This window comes from Oncorhynchus keta, chromosome 15 (assembly GCF_023373465.1).
Source record: "Oncorhynchus keta strain PuntledgeMale-10-30-2019 chromosome 15, Oket_V2, whole genome shotgun sequence".
Taxonomy (NCBI): Eukaryota; Metazoa; Chordata; class Actinopteri; order Salmoniformes; family Salmonidae; genus Oncorhynchus; species Oncorhynchus keta.
The window spans coordinates 41,970,491-41,985,736 of record NC_068435.1 but is presented as its reverse complement, the minus strand read 5'-3'; the positions used below and the strand labels follow the sequence as shown (position 1 = coordinate 41,985,736).

The following is a 15,246-nucleotide window of genomic DNA, read 5'->3' as shown; positions in this document are numbered from 1 at the left end:
GGTAATATTTTGTCAGTGTTAGCTAATTGCACTGTTTATTGTGCTGTGTGTTTCTTCTGTTCCACTGAATGCTGTTTTGATGTTCTAATACGACTAACTACATTTTTCAGAATTTAACAACACTTAGGTCTGTCTTTTTTCTTTCAATACCCTACTACAATCCACCAGGATTTACACAACCCTATTTTTAATCACATTTATTCCCATAAATAAGTCAAAAATTATTGCACCTGAATTTGACCCTGAAAATGACTATATTTTCCCTTAACGCTTTTAAGCAATTAACATACCTGCAGTCATTTAATTTTAATTTTAGTAGCTAAATAAGGAGGTATGCATATCAGGCTAGATCACATCTGGCCTTGATTGGGAGTCCCATAGGGCGGCGCACAATTGGCCCAGCGTCGTCCAGGTTTGGCCGGGGTAGGCCGTCATTGTAAATAAGTAAATCAGTTCCTGATGATTACAGAATAGGATACAGTTTTCCTATCCCTGCTCCCCCTCAACACTCATTCCAACGTTACTTTTTTTGCAGGAATCTTCTAGCTTTGATGCCAGGATGGAGGAGGGAACAAAGGGAAGGAGTACAGAAGTTATCCAGCCGGCTGACTAAGAAATGTAAATAGCATATGTTTTGCCCTCTCTGTCTCTGTCAATCTCTCTCTCTCTATGTCTGCCAGACTGCTGAGGGGCAACAGTCAATGAACTTGCTAGGCTAAAGTCTTAGTGAAGTGAAGGCCTTAGGTAATGGTTAATCGTGATTCCTCTCGGTCTTTACAGTTCCTGAAACATGTCAATGACCTAATGCATGGCCCACTCCATTACCAGTGACCTATTCTGCTACAAAAGGAGAGAGCAGCACCACTACTCCTTAAATCCAGTATTGGCAGTAAGTTTTTTTTTTGTGCAATTTTTTTTCTTTTTTTTTTTCTGTTTGATACTATGATCTTCAATGTGTTCCTACTATTCCTACTAACCAGCTTTGTACAAACTACAGTAGGGTTGTACTAGCTATGCTGATGATCATTAACATTTTCTCTGCATCAGGTCTCACTGAGACTGGATTTCCCAAGAGACATGCTATTCAGCTGCCCATGATTGTTTGATCTTACACAAAAACAATAAAGATGCTAGCTAGAACCTAAAAGGGTTCATCAGCTGTCCCCGTAGGAGAACCCTTTGAATAACCCTTTTTGGTTCCAGGTAGTACTCTTTTGGGTTCCATGTAGAACCCTTTCCACAAAGTTCAACATGGAACCCAAAAGGGTTCTACCTGGAACAAAATAAATAGTTATATGCGGAACCAAAAAGGTTTCTCCTATGGGGACAGCCAAAGAACTCTTTTGGAACCCTTTTTTCTAAGAGTGTAGTGTAAGTAGATCCAACTTAAATTAGCACTGCTTCTAATAATATAAGTCTGTGTAAAGCAAATAAAATCCTATTTTAACTCGCCTTTTTTTTTAGGTGCAAAACCCTTGTGTCCTGATTCAACAGACACCTCCCTTGGTGAGTCATGTAAAGTTTCTCCCATTTTTCATATTGTATTTTATTGCCTCTTTACCTTTATTTTTTTTTAAATGATACTTCGGGTCCTTTATCTACTTCTCCAGAGTCAGACTAGAGATAGCTCAATGACTGGAAGTCTATGGATATCTGCTTGCATTGCGGTAACGCTAATTAACATTGGCTCAGGAAACTAGTTCTTAACATGCTTCATACTGGATACAGACAAGTGGTATCCAATAGTTAATTTAACTCTGGGGAAATAGATAACGGGCCTCTGCCAAAATCCTGAAGTATCCGTTTAAGACTTCCAAGCTGTCCTCAATTTGGGGAACCTCTGTCCCGGACCATGTCCTCAGGAATACGGAGTGGTGCATTTAGAAAAAGTTGTTTGAATATTACAACATGTATTAACATTAAGCAAAACTTTAAAATGTAGAGATTAGTTCAAAATTATAATTATCCAACTACTATCTAATATTGATATCCTCTTTCTTAAAATGTTTCAGATTGATGACCAATGAATTCATGTCCCACTTCAATATGAAGAGACAGAGGAGCAAACATGCCTTCGCTACCACTCGTGTGTGTGCTCCATTGTAGTTGCTAAGTAAATGTAAGCAGTTGAGACATTTGACATAGACAATGAGAATTTCTTTGTAGATTCTGACTTTTTAAAGATATTATACTCTGCGTTACTGTTGTGTCTTGCATGCCCACAATATGCCATTCGTTAACTTATATTCTTCGCTTTGTATGCTGAAGTGTCATGAAAAGCCAGAAAATGTAGGAGGTTAATGAGTTGCGGGCCCTCTGGAAAGCCCTAAAATATGCCCCTGACCACCGTGGTGGAGGAGGATGCAAAGTCTGCATAAAAAAGTAGCTATTTTTTGAAGATATAACTTAGTGATAACTGCCACAAGCTTCTTCAACTAGTACCATGGAAATACTTTAGCAGAGTCCAAAAAAATGTCTTCAGGGAAGATACAGTTGTAATGCACAACTCTTCGAGAGAGAAACCACGCTCCCGATCACCTTCTGTGCTCAGAGGTCCTTGATGAGGATCTAACCAGTCATACCACTTTTATTAATCAATCAAATAAATCAATCAGCCTTTATATACTCTGTGTCCCAGTATTTCTATGCATGTAATGTATGTGGGTGAATTGTGAAACAATTACTGTATGCAGATGTGCCAAATATGTTCTTGCCATTGCTTGATCTGTTTTAAATGTAAGAATGTTGGATATTTCAACTTTAATTTGGTGACTATGGAAACAAATACAAATGTGATGAATTGTGTTTTCAATATCCAACTATCCTCTGCAATACTTTTACAGTAGGTAAACTGTAGTCAGGTGGCCATTACCAGGTTATGAGGTCTTAACTATGACCAGTAGGCTACATAATATTACGGTCAGAATTATGACCAGCTGGTCAGATCGGTCACAATTAAGACCAACTGTAAAGAAATAAATATATATATATATTTTCAACCAGTTTGCGACAAGAATATTATGTAATTCAGTCAGGTTTTACCAACTGGGAAGGGTAGGATACACTCCTTAACAGTACATTCTTGGGCTAGGTAGCCTATATGCATTCATTCACAGATTTATAAAATTACACAGAAGGATTGGTCCTTGCTCTTGGATTAAAGAAAACATATGTAGTCTACTCAGATTAGAATAGAATTATGCTATTAAACAGTGCAAGGCTCACCATAACTTCTCCCTCACACTCCAAATCCACCATAGCATCATATCGCCCTTTCAGATCCTGTCAACACAAATGTTAACCAATGTTAGGCTAACTCGAGAGCAATTTACCATCAGTTTACAATTTAAAACATTGTATTTCCCCCAACAAATAATACATCGGCTAACACCACTTAAATGTATAACCATAATAGTTCCAATATTCAAAATGACAGGAGTTGCTTCAAGTGTGAGCAGTGCTCCACCGCTTACCATTAGGACTGCCTGCAGTGGTTGTTTGTCTGTGAACTAATGGCAATATACGATTTGCTCGCTTAGCTGGTGGTTGCTGAAAGGCAGGGTGTGCCGAATAGTTTCTGTCTGGACTTGATTGTTTGAAAAGTCTAAACGGGATCCTTGGGACGTCCAAGCACTGACGTAACCCTATGGCCAGTAGACTACAAAATATAGCACTTAATATAGTGGTCAGAATTATGACCAGCTGGTCGTATGGTGGTCAGAAAAATACACTAAATATACAAAAGTATGTGGAAACCCTATTTCAGCCAGACCTGTTGCATACAGGTGTATAAAAATCGAGCACACAGCCATGCAATCTCCATTGACAGACATTGGCAGTAGAATGGACTATGTGGCACCGTCATATGATGCCACCTTTCCAACAAGTCAGTTTGTCAATTGTCTGCCCTGCTAGAGCTGCCCCGATCAAATGTAAATGCTGTTACTGTGAAGGAGCAACAACGGCTCAGGCGCGAAGTGGTAGACCACAAAAGCTCACAGAACAGGACATCCGAGTCCTGAAGCGCGTAGTGCGTAACAATCACCTACCTGTCCTCGGTTGCAACACTCACTACTGAGTTACATATCGTCTCTGGAAACAAAGTCAGAACAAGAACAGTTTGTTGAAAGCTTCTTGAAATGGGTTTCTATGGCCGAGCATCCGCACACAAGCCTAAGATCACAATATGCAATGCCAAGCGACGGCTGGAGTGGAAACGCGTTCTCTGGAGTGATGAAACAAGATTTAACATCTGTCAGTCCGAAGGTCAAATCTGTGTTTGGAGGATGCCAGGAGAACTCTACCTTCCCAAATGCATAGTGCCAAATGTAAAGTTTGAGGGAGGAGGAATAATGGGTTGTGGCTGTTTTTCATGGTTCGGGCTAGGCCCCTTAGTTCCAGTGAAGGGAAATCGTAATGCTACAGCATACAATAACATTGTGCCAGACCTCACTAATGCTCTTGTGGCTGAGTGGAAGCAAGTCCCCACAGCAATGTTCCAACATCTAGTGAAAAGCCTTCCCAGAAGAGTGTAGGCTGTTTTCACCACAAAGCGGGGACCAACTACATATTAATGGCCATGATTTTGGAATGAGATGTTTGAAGAGCACGTGTCCACATATATTTGGTCATGTAGTGTAAATCTCATTCTGGTCAGTACATTTTTTGGGGGGGGATGTTCGAGCTAATACTTCATGATTCAAATCAGGTTTTGCCCACTGGGAAGGGTCGGCTACACTCCTTAACAGTACATTCTTGGAGCTAGGTAGCCTATGTATTACATTTACATTTAAGTCATTTAGCAGACGCTCTTATCCAGAGCGACTTACAAATTGGTGCATACACCTTATGGCATCCAGTGGAACAGCCACTTGCATCTAAATCTTTTTTTTTGGGGGGGGGGGGTGAGAAGGATTACCTACCCTTACTTACCCTATCCTAGGTATTCCTTGAAGAGGTGGGGTTTCAGGTGTCTCCGGAAGGTGGTGATTGACTCCGCTGTCCTGGCGTCAGTGAGGGAGTTTGTTCCACCATTGGGGGCCAGAGCAGCGAACAGTTTTGACTGGGCTGAGAACTGTACTTCCTCAGTGGTAGGGAGGCGAGCAGGCCAGAGGTGGATGAACGCAGTGCCCTTGTTTGGGTGTAGGGCCTGATCAGAGCCTGGAGGTACTGAGGTGCCGTTCCCCTCACAGCTCCGTAGGCAAGCACCATGGTCTTGTAGCGGATGCGAGCAACTGGAAGCCAGTGGAGAGAGCGGAGGAGCGGGGTGACGTGCGAGAACTTGGGAAGGTTGAACACCAGACGGGCTGCGGCGTTCTGGATGAGTTGTAGGGGTTTAATGGCACAGGCAGGGAGCCCAGCCAACAGCGAGTTGCAGTAATCAAGACGGGAGATGACAAGTGCCTGGATTAGGACCTGCGCCGCTTCCTGTGTGAGGCAGGGTCGTACTCTGCGGATGTTGTAGAGCATGAACCTACAGGAACGGGACACCGCCTTGATGTTAGTTGAGAACGTCAGGGTGTTGTCCAGGATCACGCCAAGGTTCTTAGCGCTCTGGGAGGAGGACACAATGGAGTTGTCAACCGTGATGGCGAGATCATGGAACGGGCAGTCCTTCCCCGGGAGGAAGAGGAGCTCCGTCTTGCTGAGGTTCAGCTTGAGGTGGTGATCCGTCATCCACACTGATATGTCTGCCAGACATGCAGAGATGCGATTCGCCACCTGGTCATCAGAAGGGGGAAAGGAGAAGATTAATTGTGTGTCGTCTGCATAGCAATGATAGGAGAGACCATGTGAGGTTATGACAGAGCCAAGTGACTTGGTGTATAGCAGAATAAGAGAGGGCCTAGAACAGAGCCCTGGGGACACCAGTGGTGAGAGCGCGTGGTGAGGAGACAGATTCTCGCCACGCCACCTGGTAGGAGCGACCTGTCAGGTAGGACGCAATCCAAGCGTGGGCCGCGCCGGAGATGCCCAACTCGGAGAGGGTGGAGAGGAGGATCTGATGGTTCACAGTATCGAAGGCAGCCGATAGGTCTAGAAGGATGAGAGCAGAGGAGAGAGAGTTAGCTTTAGCAGTGCGGAGCGCCTCCGTGATACAGAGAAGAGCAGTCTCAATTGAATGACTAGTCTTGAAACCTGACTGATTTGGATCAAGAAGGTCATTCTGAGAGAGATAGCGGTAGAGCTGGCCAAGGACGGCACGCTCAAGAGTTTTGGAGAGAAAAGAGAGAAGGGATACTGGTCTGTAGTTGTTGACATCGGAGGGATCGAGTGTAGGTTTTTTCAGAAGGGGTGCAACTCTCGCTCTCTTGAAGACGGGAGGGACGTAGCCAGCGGTCAGGGATGAGTTGATGAGCGAGGTGAGGTAAGGGAGAAGGTCTCCGGAAATGGTCTGGAGAAGAGAGGAGGGGATAGGGTCAAGCGGGCAGGTTGTTGGGCGGCCGGCCGTCACAAGACGCGAGATTTCATCTGGAGAGAGAGGGGAGAAAGAGGTCAGAGCATAGGGTGGGGCAGTGTGAGCAGAACCAGCGGTGTCGTTTGACTTAGCAAACGAGGATCGGATGTCGTCGACCTTCTTTTCAAAATGGTTGACGAAGTCATCTGCAGAGAGGGAGGAGGGGGGAGGATTCAGGAGGGAGGAGAAGGTGGCAAAGAGCTTCCTAGGGTTAGAGGCAGATGCTTGGAATTTAGAATGGTAGAAAGTGGCTTTAGCAGCAGAGACAGAGGAGGAAAATGTAGAGAGGAGGGAGTGAAAGGATGCCAGGTCCGCAGGGAGGCGAGTTTTCCTCCATTTCCGCTCGGCTGCCCGGAGCCCTGTTCTTCTTTCACAGAGGACTTATACAATTACACAGAGGGATTGGTCCTGTGTCTTGGATTAAAGAAAACATATGTAGGCTACTCAGATTAGAATAGAATGATGCTATTCAACAGTGCAAGTCTAACCATAACTTCTCCCTCACACTCCAAATCCAGCATGTCATCATATCGCCCTTTCCGATCCTGTCAAAACAAATGTTAAGCAATCTCCCATAATAACGCGTGAGCAATTTACCATCCGCTTACAATTTACAGTATTGTATTTCCCCCAGTCAATAATGCATCTCGGCTGACACAACAGATCAAAATATCCCTTAAAATTATAACCAAAATAGTTTGAATATTTATAACTTCATGAATCCCTTCGGGCCATGGCCACAGGAAGTAGGGGTGTTGAGGGTGCTTGTAAAAAAATATTATTTTTTGGGGGGGATATTTTCCAAAACTAGTGCACTTTGCCTTTACTAGTATTAGTGAACGATAGACATCTGTAGCCCTGGCAAAAAAAAAAAACATTTTCACATCTCAGCTTTGGCAAAAAAGGTAGTTGTATAATTAACAGTATCTTGCGTGTTTCAATAGTTGGAATTGTAAGAGTTGTTGCCTTGTCCCTTTCTCTGCAATTGTCATTCTAAGGACAGCTTTTTTCCATCTACGTAACATTGCAAAAAATCAGAAACTTTCTGTTCTAAAATGATGCAGAAAAGTGAATCCATGCTTTTTTAGATTAGACTACTGCAATGCTCTACTTTCCGACTACCCGGATAAAGTACTAAATAAACTTCAGTTAGGCACTAACACAGCTGCTAAATTGTTTTATTATTTTATTATTTTTTACATTTGATCTTTATTTAACTCGGCAAGTCAGTTAAGAACAAATTATTATTTTCAATGACAGCCCAGGAACAGTGGTTTAACTGCCTTGTTCAGGGGCAGAACGACAGCTTTTTCTTTACTATATCAGCTCTGGAATTCGATCTTGCAACCTTTTGGTTACTAGTCCAAAGCTCTAACCACCAGGCTACCTGCCACCTCATGAATCTTGACTAGAACAAAAACAATTGATCATATTACTCCAGTACTAGCCCCTCTACACTGGTTTCCAGGGCTAGGGCTTGATTTCAAGGTTTTACTGCTAACCTACAAAGCATAACATGGGCTTGCGCCTACCTATCTGTCCTGCTGTACATACCTGCACTATGGTCACAAGACGCAGGCCTCCTTATTGTCCCTAGAATTTCTAAGCTAACAGCTGGAGTCAGGGCTTTCTCCTATAGAGCAACATTTTTATGGAATGGTCTGCCTACCCATGTGAGAGACGCAGATTCGGTCTCGATCTTAAAAACCTCTACGGGATCGGTGAACCTCCACCGGAACGGTTACGCAAACGTAAGCTAACATGATTAGCATGACGTTGTAAGCAACAAGAACATTTCCCAGGACATAGACATATCTTATATGGGTAGAAAGCTTAAATTCTTGTTAATCTAAATGCACTGTAAAATTTACAGTAGCTATGCCATGCTATTGTTTGAGGGGAGTGCACAACAACAACAATTATCACGGCAACTGGTTTGATATATTCACCTCTGAAGGTATATAATGTACTTACATTCAGTAATATAATAATAATAATAATATAATATAATAATATATGCCATTTAGCAGACGCTTTTATCCAAAGCGACTTACAGTCATGTGTGCATACATTCTACGTATGGGTGGTCCCGGGAATCGAACCCACTACCCTGGCGTTACAAGCGCCATGCTCTACCAACTGAGCTACAGAAGGACCAATATTACTCTTATTTGTCATCTTGAGGGTCCCAGAAATAAAATGTAGCATAGTTTTCTTTGATAAAATACATTTTTGTATTCAAATGTAGGAACTGGGTTCTACAGTTTGAACCCCTGCTGTGGGGTTCTATCCTGTCTGGTTGGCCCTGTCCAGGGGTATTGTTGGACGGGGCATCAGTGTCTCCCGACCCATCCTGTCTCAGCCTCCAGTATTTATGCTGCAATAGTTTGTGTCGGGGGGGCTAGGGTCAGTCTGTTATATCTGGAATATTTATCCTGTCTTATCCTGTGTCCTGTGTGAATTTAAGTATGCACCCTCTCTCTCCCTCCCCTCGCGGAGGACCTGAGCCCTGGGAACATGCCTCAGGACTACCTGGCCTGATGACTCCTTGCTGCCCCCAGTCCACCTGGTCGTGCTGCTGCTCCAGTTTCAACTGTTCTGCCTTCGGCTATGGAACCCTGACCAGTTCACCGGACGTGCTACCTTGTACCAGACTGGCTATATCGACTCTCTCACTCTACCGCACCTGCTGTCTCTAACTCTGAATGCTCGGCTATGAAAAGCCAACTGACATTTACTCCTGAGGTGCTGACCTGTTGCACCCTCTACACCCACTGTGATTATTATTATTTGACCCTGCTGGTCATCTATGAACATCTTGGCCATGTACTGTTATAATCTCCACCCGCCACAACAAGAAGAAGACTGGATACCCCTCAAAGCATGTTTCCTCTCTAGGTTTCTTCCTAGGTTCCTGCCTTTCTAGGGAGATATTCCTAGCCACCGTGAGTCTACATCTACAGTGCTTGCTGTTTGTGGTTTTAGGCTGGGTTTCTGTAAAGCACTTTGTGACATCGGCTGATGTAAAAAAGGGCTTTATAAATACGTTTGATTCTAATGGAATCCAGAAAGGACAAAACACTGTCCTCAAACATTTAGGATACATCAAAAAGTGCAAAGTTAGTTTGGGTTTATGTAATGTGGTGCAGTTGGTAGAGCATGGTGTTTGTAATGCCAGGGTTGTGGGTTCAAGTCCCATGGGGTACCAGTTTGAAATAGTATGATAATGTATGCACTCACTAATGTAAGTTGCTCTGGATAAGAGCTTCTACAAAACAATGAATAGACCATTTCAGTTTTCACATAGAAATAAGTGCATTTGCAAAGTATTTATACAAACTGGACAGATCCTGTTTATCAGATTCACTTTTTTGTACAGATAATGATTAGACTCAAGTTACAAATCCTGGTAAACAATTTAAATACATCTAGTTTAAATTTGTTCACAAAAGTAGTGCACTGAGCCTTTACTAGTCCTGACCAATATTTACATCTTCAGCATGGGCTTTTTATTTCTCACCCCTCAAAAAAAAAAAAAAAAAAAAAAAAAAAAAATCGCAACACCCCCACCCCAAACTACTTCCCACGGCGATGCTTTCCACCTCTTACCATTATGATTGCCTGTGGTATTTGTTTGTCTGTGAACTTGTGGCAATATATAATTTGCCCACCTAGCCTTTACCAATTGTAAAAGAAGTTGCTGTGGTTGTTGAAAGGGGGGTTGTGCCGAATAGTTTTTTTTTGTTGATTATTTGAAACGGAATTCTTGGGACTTTCCAGACTCTGACATCACCCAATTGAAGTTGACATTTAAAACGGCTAAGGTTGGGTTTAGGTAAGGGTTAGGGTAGTGGTTAGAGTTTAGTGTAGGGACGTCCCAGGGATCCCGGATTGCGCGAACCATTGATTATTTGAGCGAGGCTGTAAAAAGTAACCTACTTCCCTGTCCTCCCTTTGTTGACTCTCTCTCTCGAAGAACATGAGAAAGCGTCCAAACGAGTAAGGTGGGTTCCTCTTACCTCAAGAACGGTTGGCTGAAATAGGGTGCAGCTGTCACCTGCAAACTGAAGTTGGCATTTATCAATGAACTGCTGACAAGAATAATTGGCAGGCAGCATACTAAACCTACTTCATTTGAGTCATTTTCATACACGTACACTGGGGAAATGTCAATACTCTTGGCTCATCTCCTTGGCTCCTTCCCTTCACCTACAAAGATCTGAAAACCCTGGACAGGTGAAAGCAATATGGTGGATACTGGGATTTTGGTTTCACCTGTTAAATTATTTCAAATCAGTGTAGATTATTAAAGCGGAAGTGGAGAGGAAGCTGTATTGAGATCCAACCCTGGCTACGTAAAGATCCGTATCTCGTCAATAGAGGGCGTCAAAGTTAACATATAATACATAGGTCACAATAAGAGAGTTGTCTCTCTTAAGAAAGAGAGTAAGAAAATGACAAAAGAATGTGATAGAACTAGGCCTGCCCTATGTTTCCATGGGCTGGCTTTGATATGTTTCAGGGGTTTAAATTGAAACGGGACCAAGCTGCCCAGGTGGCCGCCACTGACAGATTTTTAACGCATGTTAAATCTAGATTCCTTAATTGCTACATCAATGTTTTGATGTCGGAAACGTTTTTTAATTTATTTTTTATATCAAATCAATACATAAAGCACATGAGGGAACACAAGCATACATAGATTACAAACAATAGACAATCGAGCTAGGGGGTACAATATCACATTACAATTACACAAGGACCTTAAGGGACATGTATATACTTACAATTCTAACAGCTTTTTTGTTAGTAGAGCATTTAACCGTCTTAAAATACAGTTCAATTTCTTTTTGTAGGGTACGAAAATGTGGTTTTCTGTTTGTAAATTTACATTTGTGTATATGAAATTTGGCCAAAAGAATAAGGAAATTAATTACATAAAAATGATTCCGCTTATTTCTATTGTATGTAAAGAATCCAAACAGTACATCTCTCCACAATAGTGTAAAATCTTCATAAATGTGTTCAATTATAAACCTACTGATGTCTTGCCACAGTTTTCTTACATGCATACAATGCCAAAAAAGATGCACAGCTGTTTCTGGGTGGTCATTACAAAAGGAGCAATTTGAGTTGATGTTTTCCTTAAACTTCTTCATATAGTGGTTGGCAGGATAATATTTATGAATAATTTTAAAGGAAACTTCCTTAACTTTGTTAACAAGTAGGTATGTGTGTGGCAACATCCAAACTTTTGTCCAACAGATATTATCAATATCAATATATGAAACAAGGATCGTATTGCTCTGTTGTTGAATGGACCAAAAGAGAAACAAATCTTTCCTATGGATGAGTCAACAGGGTCAATAGAAGGTAGGCTCTGAGGGTCAGGTCTTGACATGTTCCTGAATAACATAGCAACACCTGAGGGAATGGCATCTAAAACAATTGCAAAATCTTTAGGTGTTACAGGGACCTTGTAAAGTGATAAGAATTCTTTATAACTGAGTAAAAGACCCTCTGCATTTACCAGTTGGCTCACCAATAGGATATTATTTCTGAACCAATATTCTAAAAACAGAGGTATTTTTATACAATATATCCCGATTATTCCATATATAATATCTGTGTGGAGAAAAATTGTGTTTATAAATTAAAGACCATGACAAGAACCTGCCGATGAAAAGCAGAAAGTTTTACTGGAACTTTGTAAATATTATAATTGCAAAACAACATGAAGTTAAGGCCACCAAAAGTAGAGAAGACATGATGAGGAATAAAATTCCAGATAGAAGTGGGTCTTCTTAGGAATTGTTTTATCCAATTGATCTTGAAAGTATTATTTAAAGTAGTAAAATCCAGAAAATTCAGTCCACCATTCTCATAAGTGTTCATTTCAACAGTTTTCCTAATGTAATGGGTACGGTTTCTCCAAAGAAAGACAAGATGCTTTTCAACTATCTCCTTGCTTATTTTACGGTAAAGATATAAAGATCGCGCCCCATATGTTAGTCTAGAGATACCTTCAGCCTTGGTTATTAGGACTCTACCTTTTAAAGATAAGTCCCTCTGTAGCCATTGATTTAGTTTCTTCTGGGGTTTTTTAATAAGAGGGTTAAAATTGAGTAAGCCTCTACACTTCTGATCCTTTGTAATGGTTATGCCTAAATATGTAAGTTCTTCTTTTACTGGAATACCATAATATGAAGGTGTCACACAATCTTTGACAGCCACGAGTTCACATTTCTTAATGTTAAGATATAGACCAGACGCTTTGGAAAAGGATTGTAATCACATTGATCGATATGGGAATTTGGTTAGCGTCTTTCAGAAAAAGTGTAGTATCGTCAGCCAGCTGGCTTATAATAATTTCTTTACCAGCTATGGAAATACCTTGTACCTTGTATTATTTAAAGAATTTGCAAGAAGTTGGGTGATTAATAAAAACCGGTACGGAGAGATAGGACAACCTTGCCTAATTCCTCTCTTTAACTCAAATCTAGGTGAGGTGCCATATTTCAATTTGATAGAGCTGTTACCATTTGCATAGAGTCTTAATAGCCTTACAGAAAAAAATCCCCAAAGCCAAGTCTCTCAAGGGTGTGGAAGAGAAACTGATGCTCTACTGTGTCAAATGCTTTCTAAAAATCTAAAAATAATATGAAGCTATCCTCAGTTATTAGGTCTGAGTAGTCAAGTACGTCTAATACTAGTCTGACATTGTTAGAAATATGTCTGTTCCTCATGAAGCCAGACTGTGTTTCATCAATGATTGCATCCAGGACTTCTTTAATTCTTTTTGCAAGTAGTGAGGCTAATATCTTATAGTCGTTATTAAGAATACAAATTGGATGCCAGTTATCGATGAGCAGCACTTCTTTTTTAGGTTTATAGGTATCAGTGTTATTAACCCCTGACTCATTGTAGGAGGGAGAACATTGTTTTTAATACTCTCTAAAAAGACTTCAAATAGGAAGGGAGCTACTTCTTCAGAAAACAATTTGTAAAATTCTGATGTAATTCCATCAACACCTGGTGATTTATTGTTCTTTAGATGTTTGATAGACTCTAATCTCTTCAACTTTGATGGGTTCATCACACTGTTTAGATTCTATATCACTGATAGAGTGAACATTATTCAGTGAGTTAAAAAACATATCTGTGGATTCCTGACAGTACTTAGAGCTATACAATTTTCTGTAAAAGTTGCTGCAGTATTTAGCGATTTAATTTTTGGTCATCTGTAATAACACCATCAATGTTTAACTTATGGATAGTGTTATTTTTAGAGTGAAATTTCTCAAGTCTAAAGAAATAGGATGAATTCTGTTCTCCCTCCTCAATCCATTTTTTTCCTAGATCTAATAAAGGCTCCTTCTGCTTTTAATTTATATATATTATCCAGTTTATTTTGTAACTCAGCTGGGGATTTGATGTCGGAAACGTTGCACAGCGATGTTGGTCCATGCTGACGTCATGGCATCACGCAGTTGCTGCTGATTGGACGGCGGTACATTCATGCTGTGAACAGCCTGTTCCATCTCTCAATAGATGCTCTAATGGCTTGAGGTCTGGGGACTGCGCAGGCCACTCAAGGAAACGGATCTCACTGTCATGTTCCAGGTGATGTTTTTCCACTTCTCAATTGCCCAGTGATCACGCGCCCACTGGAACAGCTGCTTCTTGTTTTTAGCTGCTAGGAGTGGAACTCGTTGTGGTCGTCTGCTGAGATGCTGCGCTCTTATTTTTCTGTTTGTGGCCCACCTGTTAGGTTGCACGATTCTTGCCATTCTCCTTCGACCCCTCTCATCAACTAGTTGTTTTCACCCACAGGAAAATGAGAGGGATGTAGAGAGGGTGTCAAATTTAAAACAAATCTACTGTCCAGTGATATTTTAAGGTAGGGGAGAAGGGTGTGCTTAAAAGTATTCAAAAGGGGCCTGCCCTACAGTAATTGTCATTCTAAAAACGCAAACTGAACTCTGGCCCGCCTGAGCATTAGCATTTTACATTCAGCGGGCGATGAGACAATGGCAGAAGTGGATATGGAGCTTAAATCTGATGGCAGTGGAAATAAGGATGAATAGACTTTTGTCCAAAATAATAGAAAAAATAAACTAAAATGTGGGTGAGAACATCTAGTGTTGATAATATCCCATTGTACAGTATCTAGTAGCCTATGTTTCCAAACCCACTGGCTTCAGGTCATCTACAAGTCTCTGCTAGGTAAAGCACCGCCTCATCTTAGCTCACTGGTCACCATAGCAGTACCCACCTGTAGCACGCGCTCCAGCAGGTATATCTCACTGGTCACCCCCAAAGCCAATTCTTCCTTTGGCCGCCTCTCCTTCCAGTTATCTGATGCCAATGACTGGAACGAACTGCAAAAATCACTAAAGCTGGAGACTCTTACCTCCCTCACTAGCTTTAAGCACCAGCTGTCAGAGCAGCTCACAGATCACTGCACCTGTACATACAGTGGGGCAAAAAAGTATTTAGTCAGCCACCAATTGTGCAAGTTCTCCCACTTAAAAAGATGAGGCCTGTAATTATCAACTATGACAGACAAAATGAGAAAAAAAATCCATAAAATCACATTGTAGGATTTTTAATGAATTTATTTGCAAATTATGGTCGAAAATAAGTATTTGGTCACCTACAAACAAGCAAGATTTTTGGCTCTCACAGACCTGTAACTTCTTTAAGAGGCTCCTCTGTCCTCCACTCGTTACCTGTATTAATGGCACCTGTTTGAACTTGTTATCAGTATAAAAGACACCTGTCCACAA

The 15,246-nt window shown here is 41.4% G+C and overlaps 1 protein-coding gene across 4 annotated transcripts in view; it reads right to left on the bottom strand.

Moving 5' to 3' along the window:
* LOC118394975 (uncharacterized) overlaps positions 1 to 6,969 on the bottom strand; it is a 37,115-nt gene extending 30,146 nt beyond the window's left edge. For 3 of the 4 annotated variants that reach the window (XM_035788696.2, XM_035788697.2, XM_035788698.1), the window contains exons 1-2: positions 3,474 to 3,564; positions 3,226 to 3,282 (exon numbers count right to left, since the gene is read on the bottom strand). In XM_035788696.2, coding sequence (XP_035644589.2) covers positions 3,226 to 3,282; positions 3,474 to 3,476 — 60 coding nt within the window. In that variant the 5' untranslated portion in view covers positions 3,477 to 3,564. Of the gene's footprint in view, positions 1 to 3,225; positions 3,283 to 3,473; positions 3,565 to 6,945 lie in introns of those variants that run through there. The other variant, XM_052464146.1, reaches the window with a different exon arrangement.
* Positions 6,970 to 15,246: the final 8,277 nt, after the last annotated feature.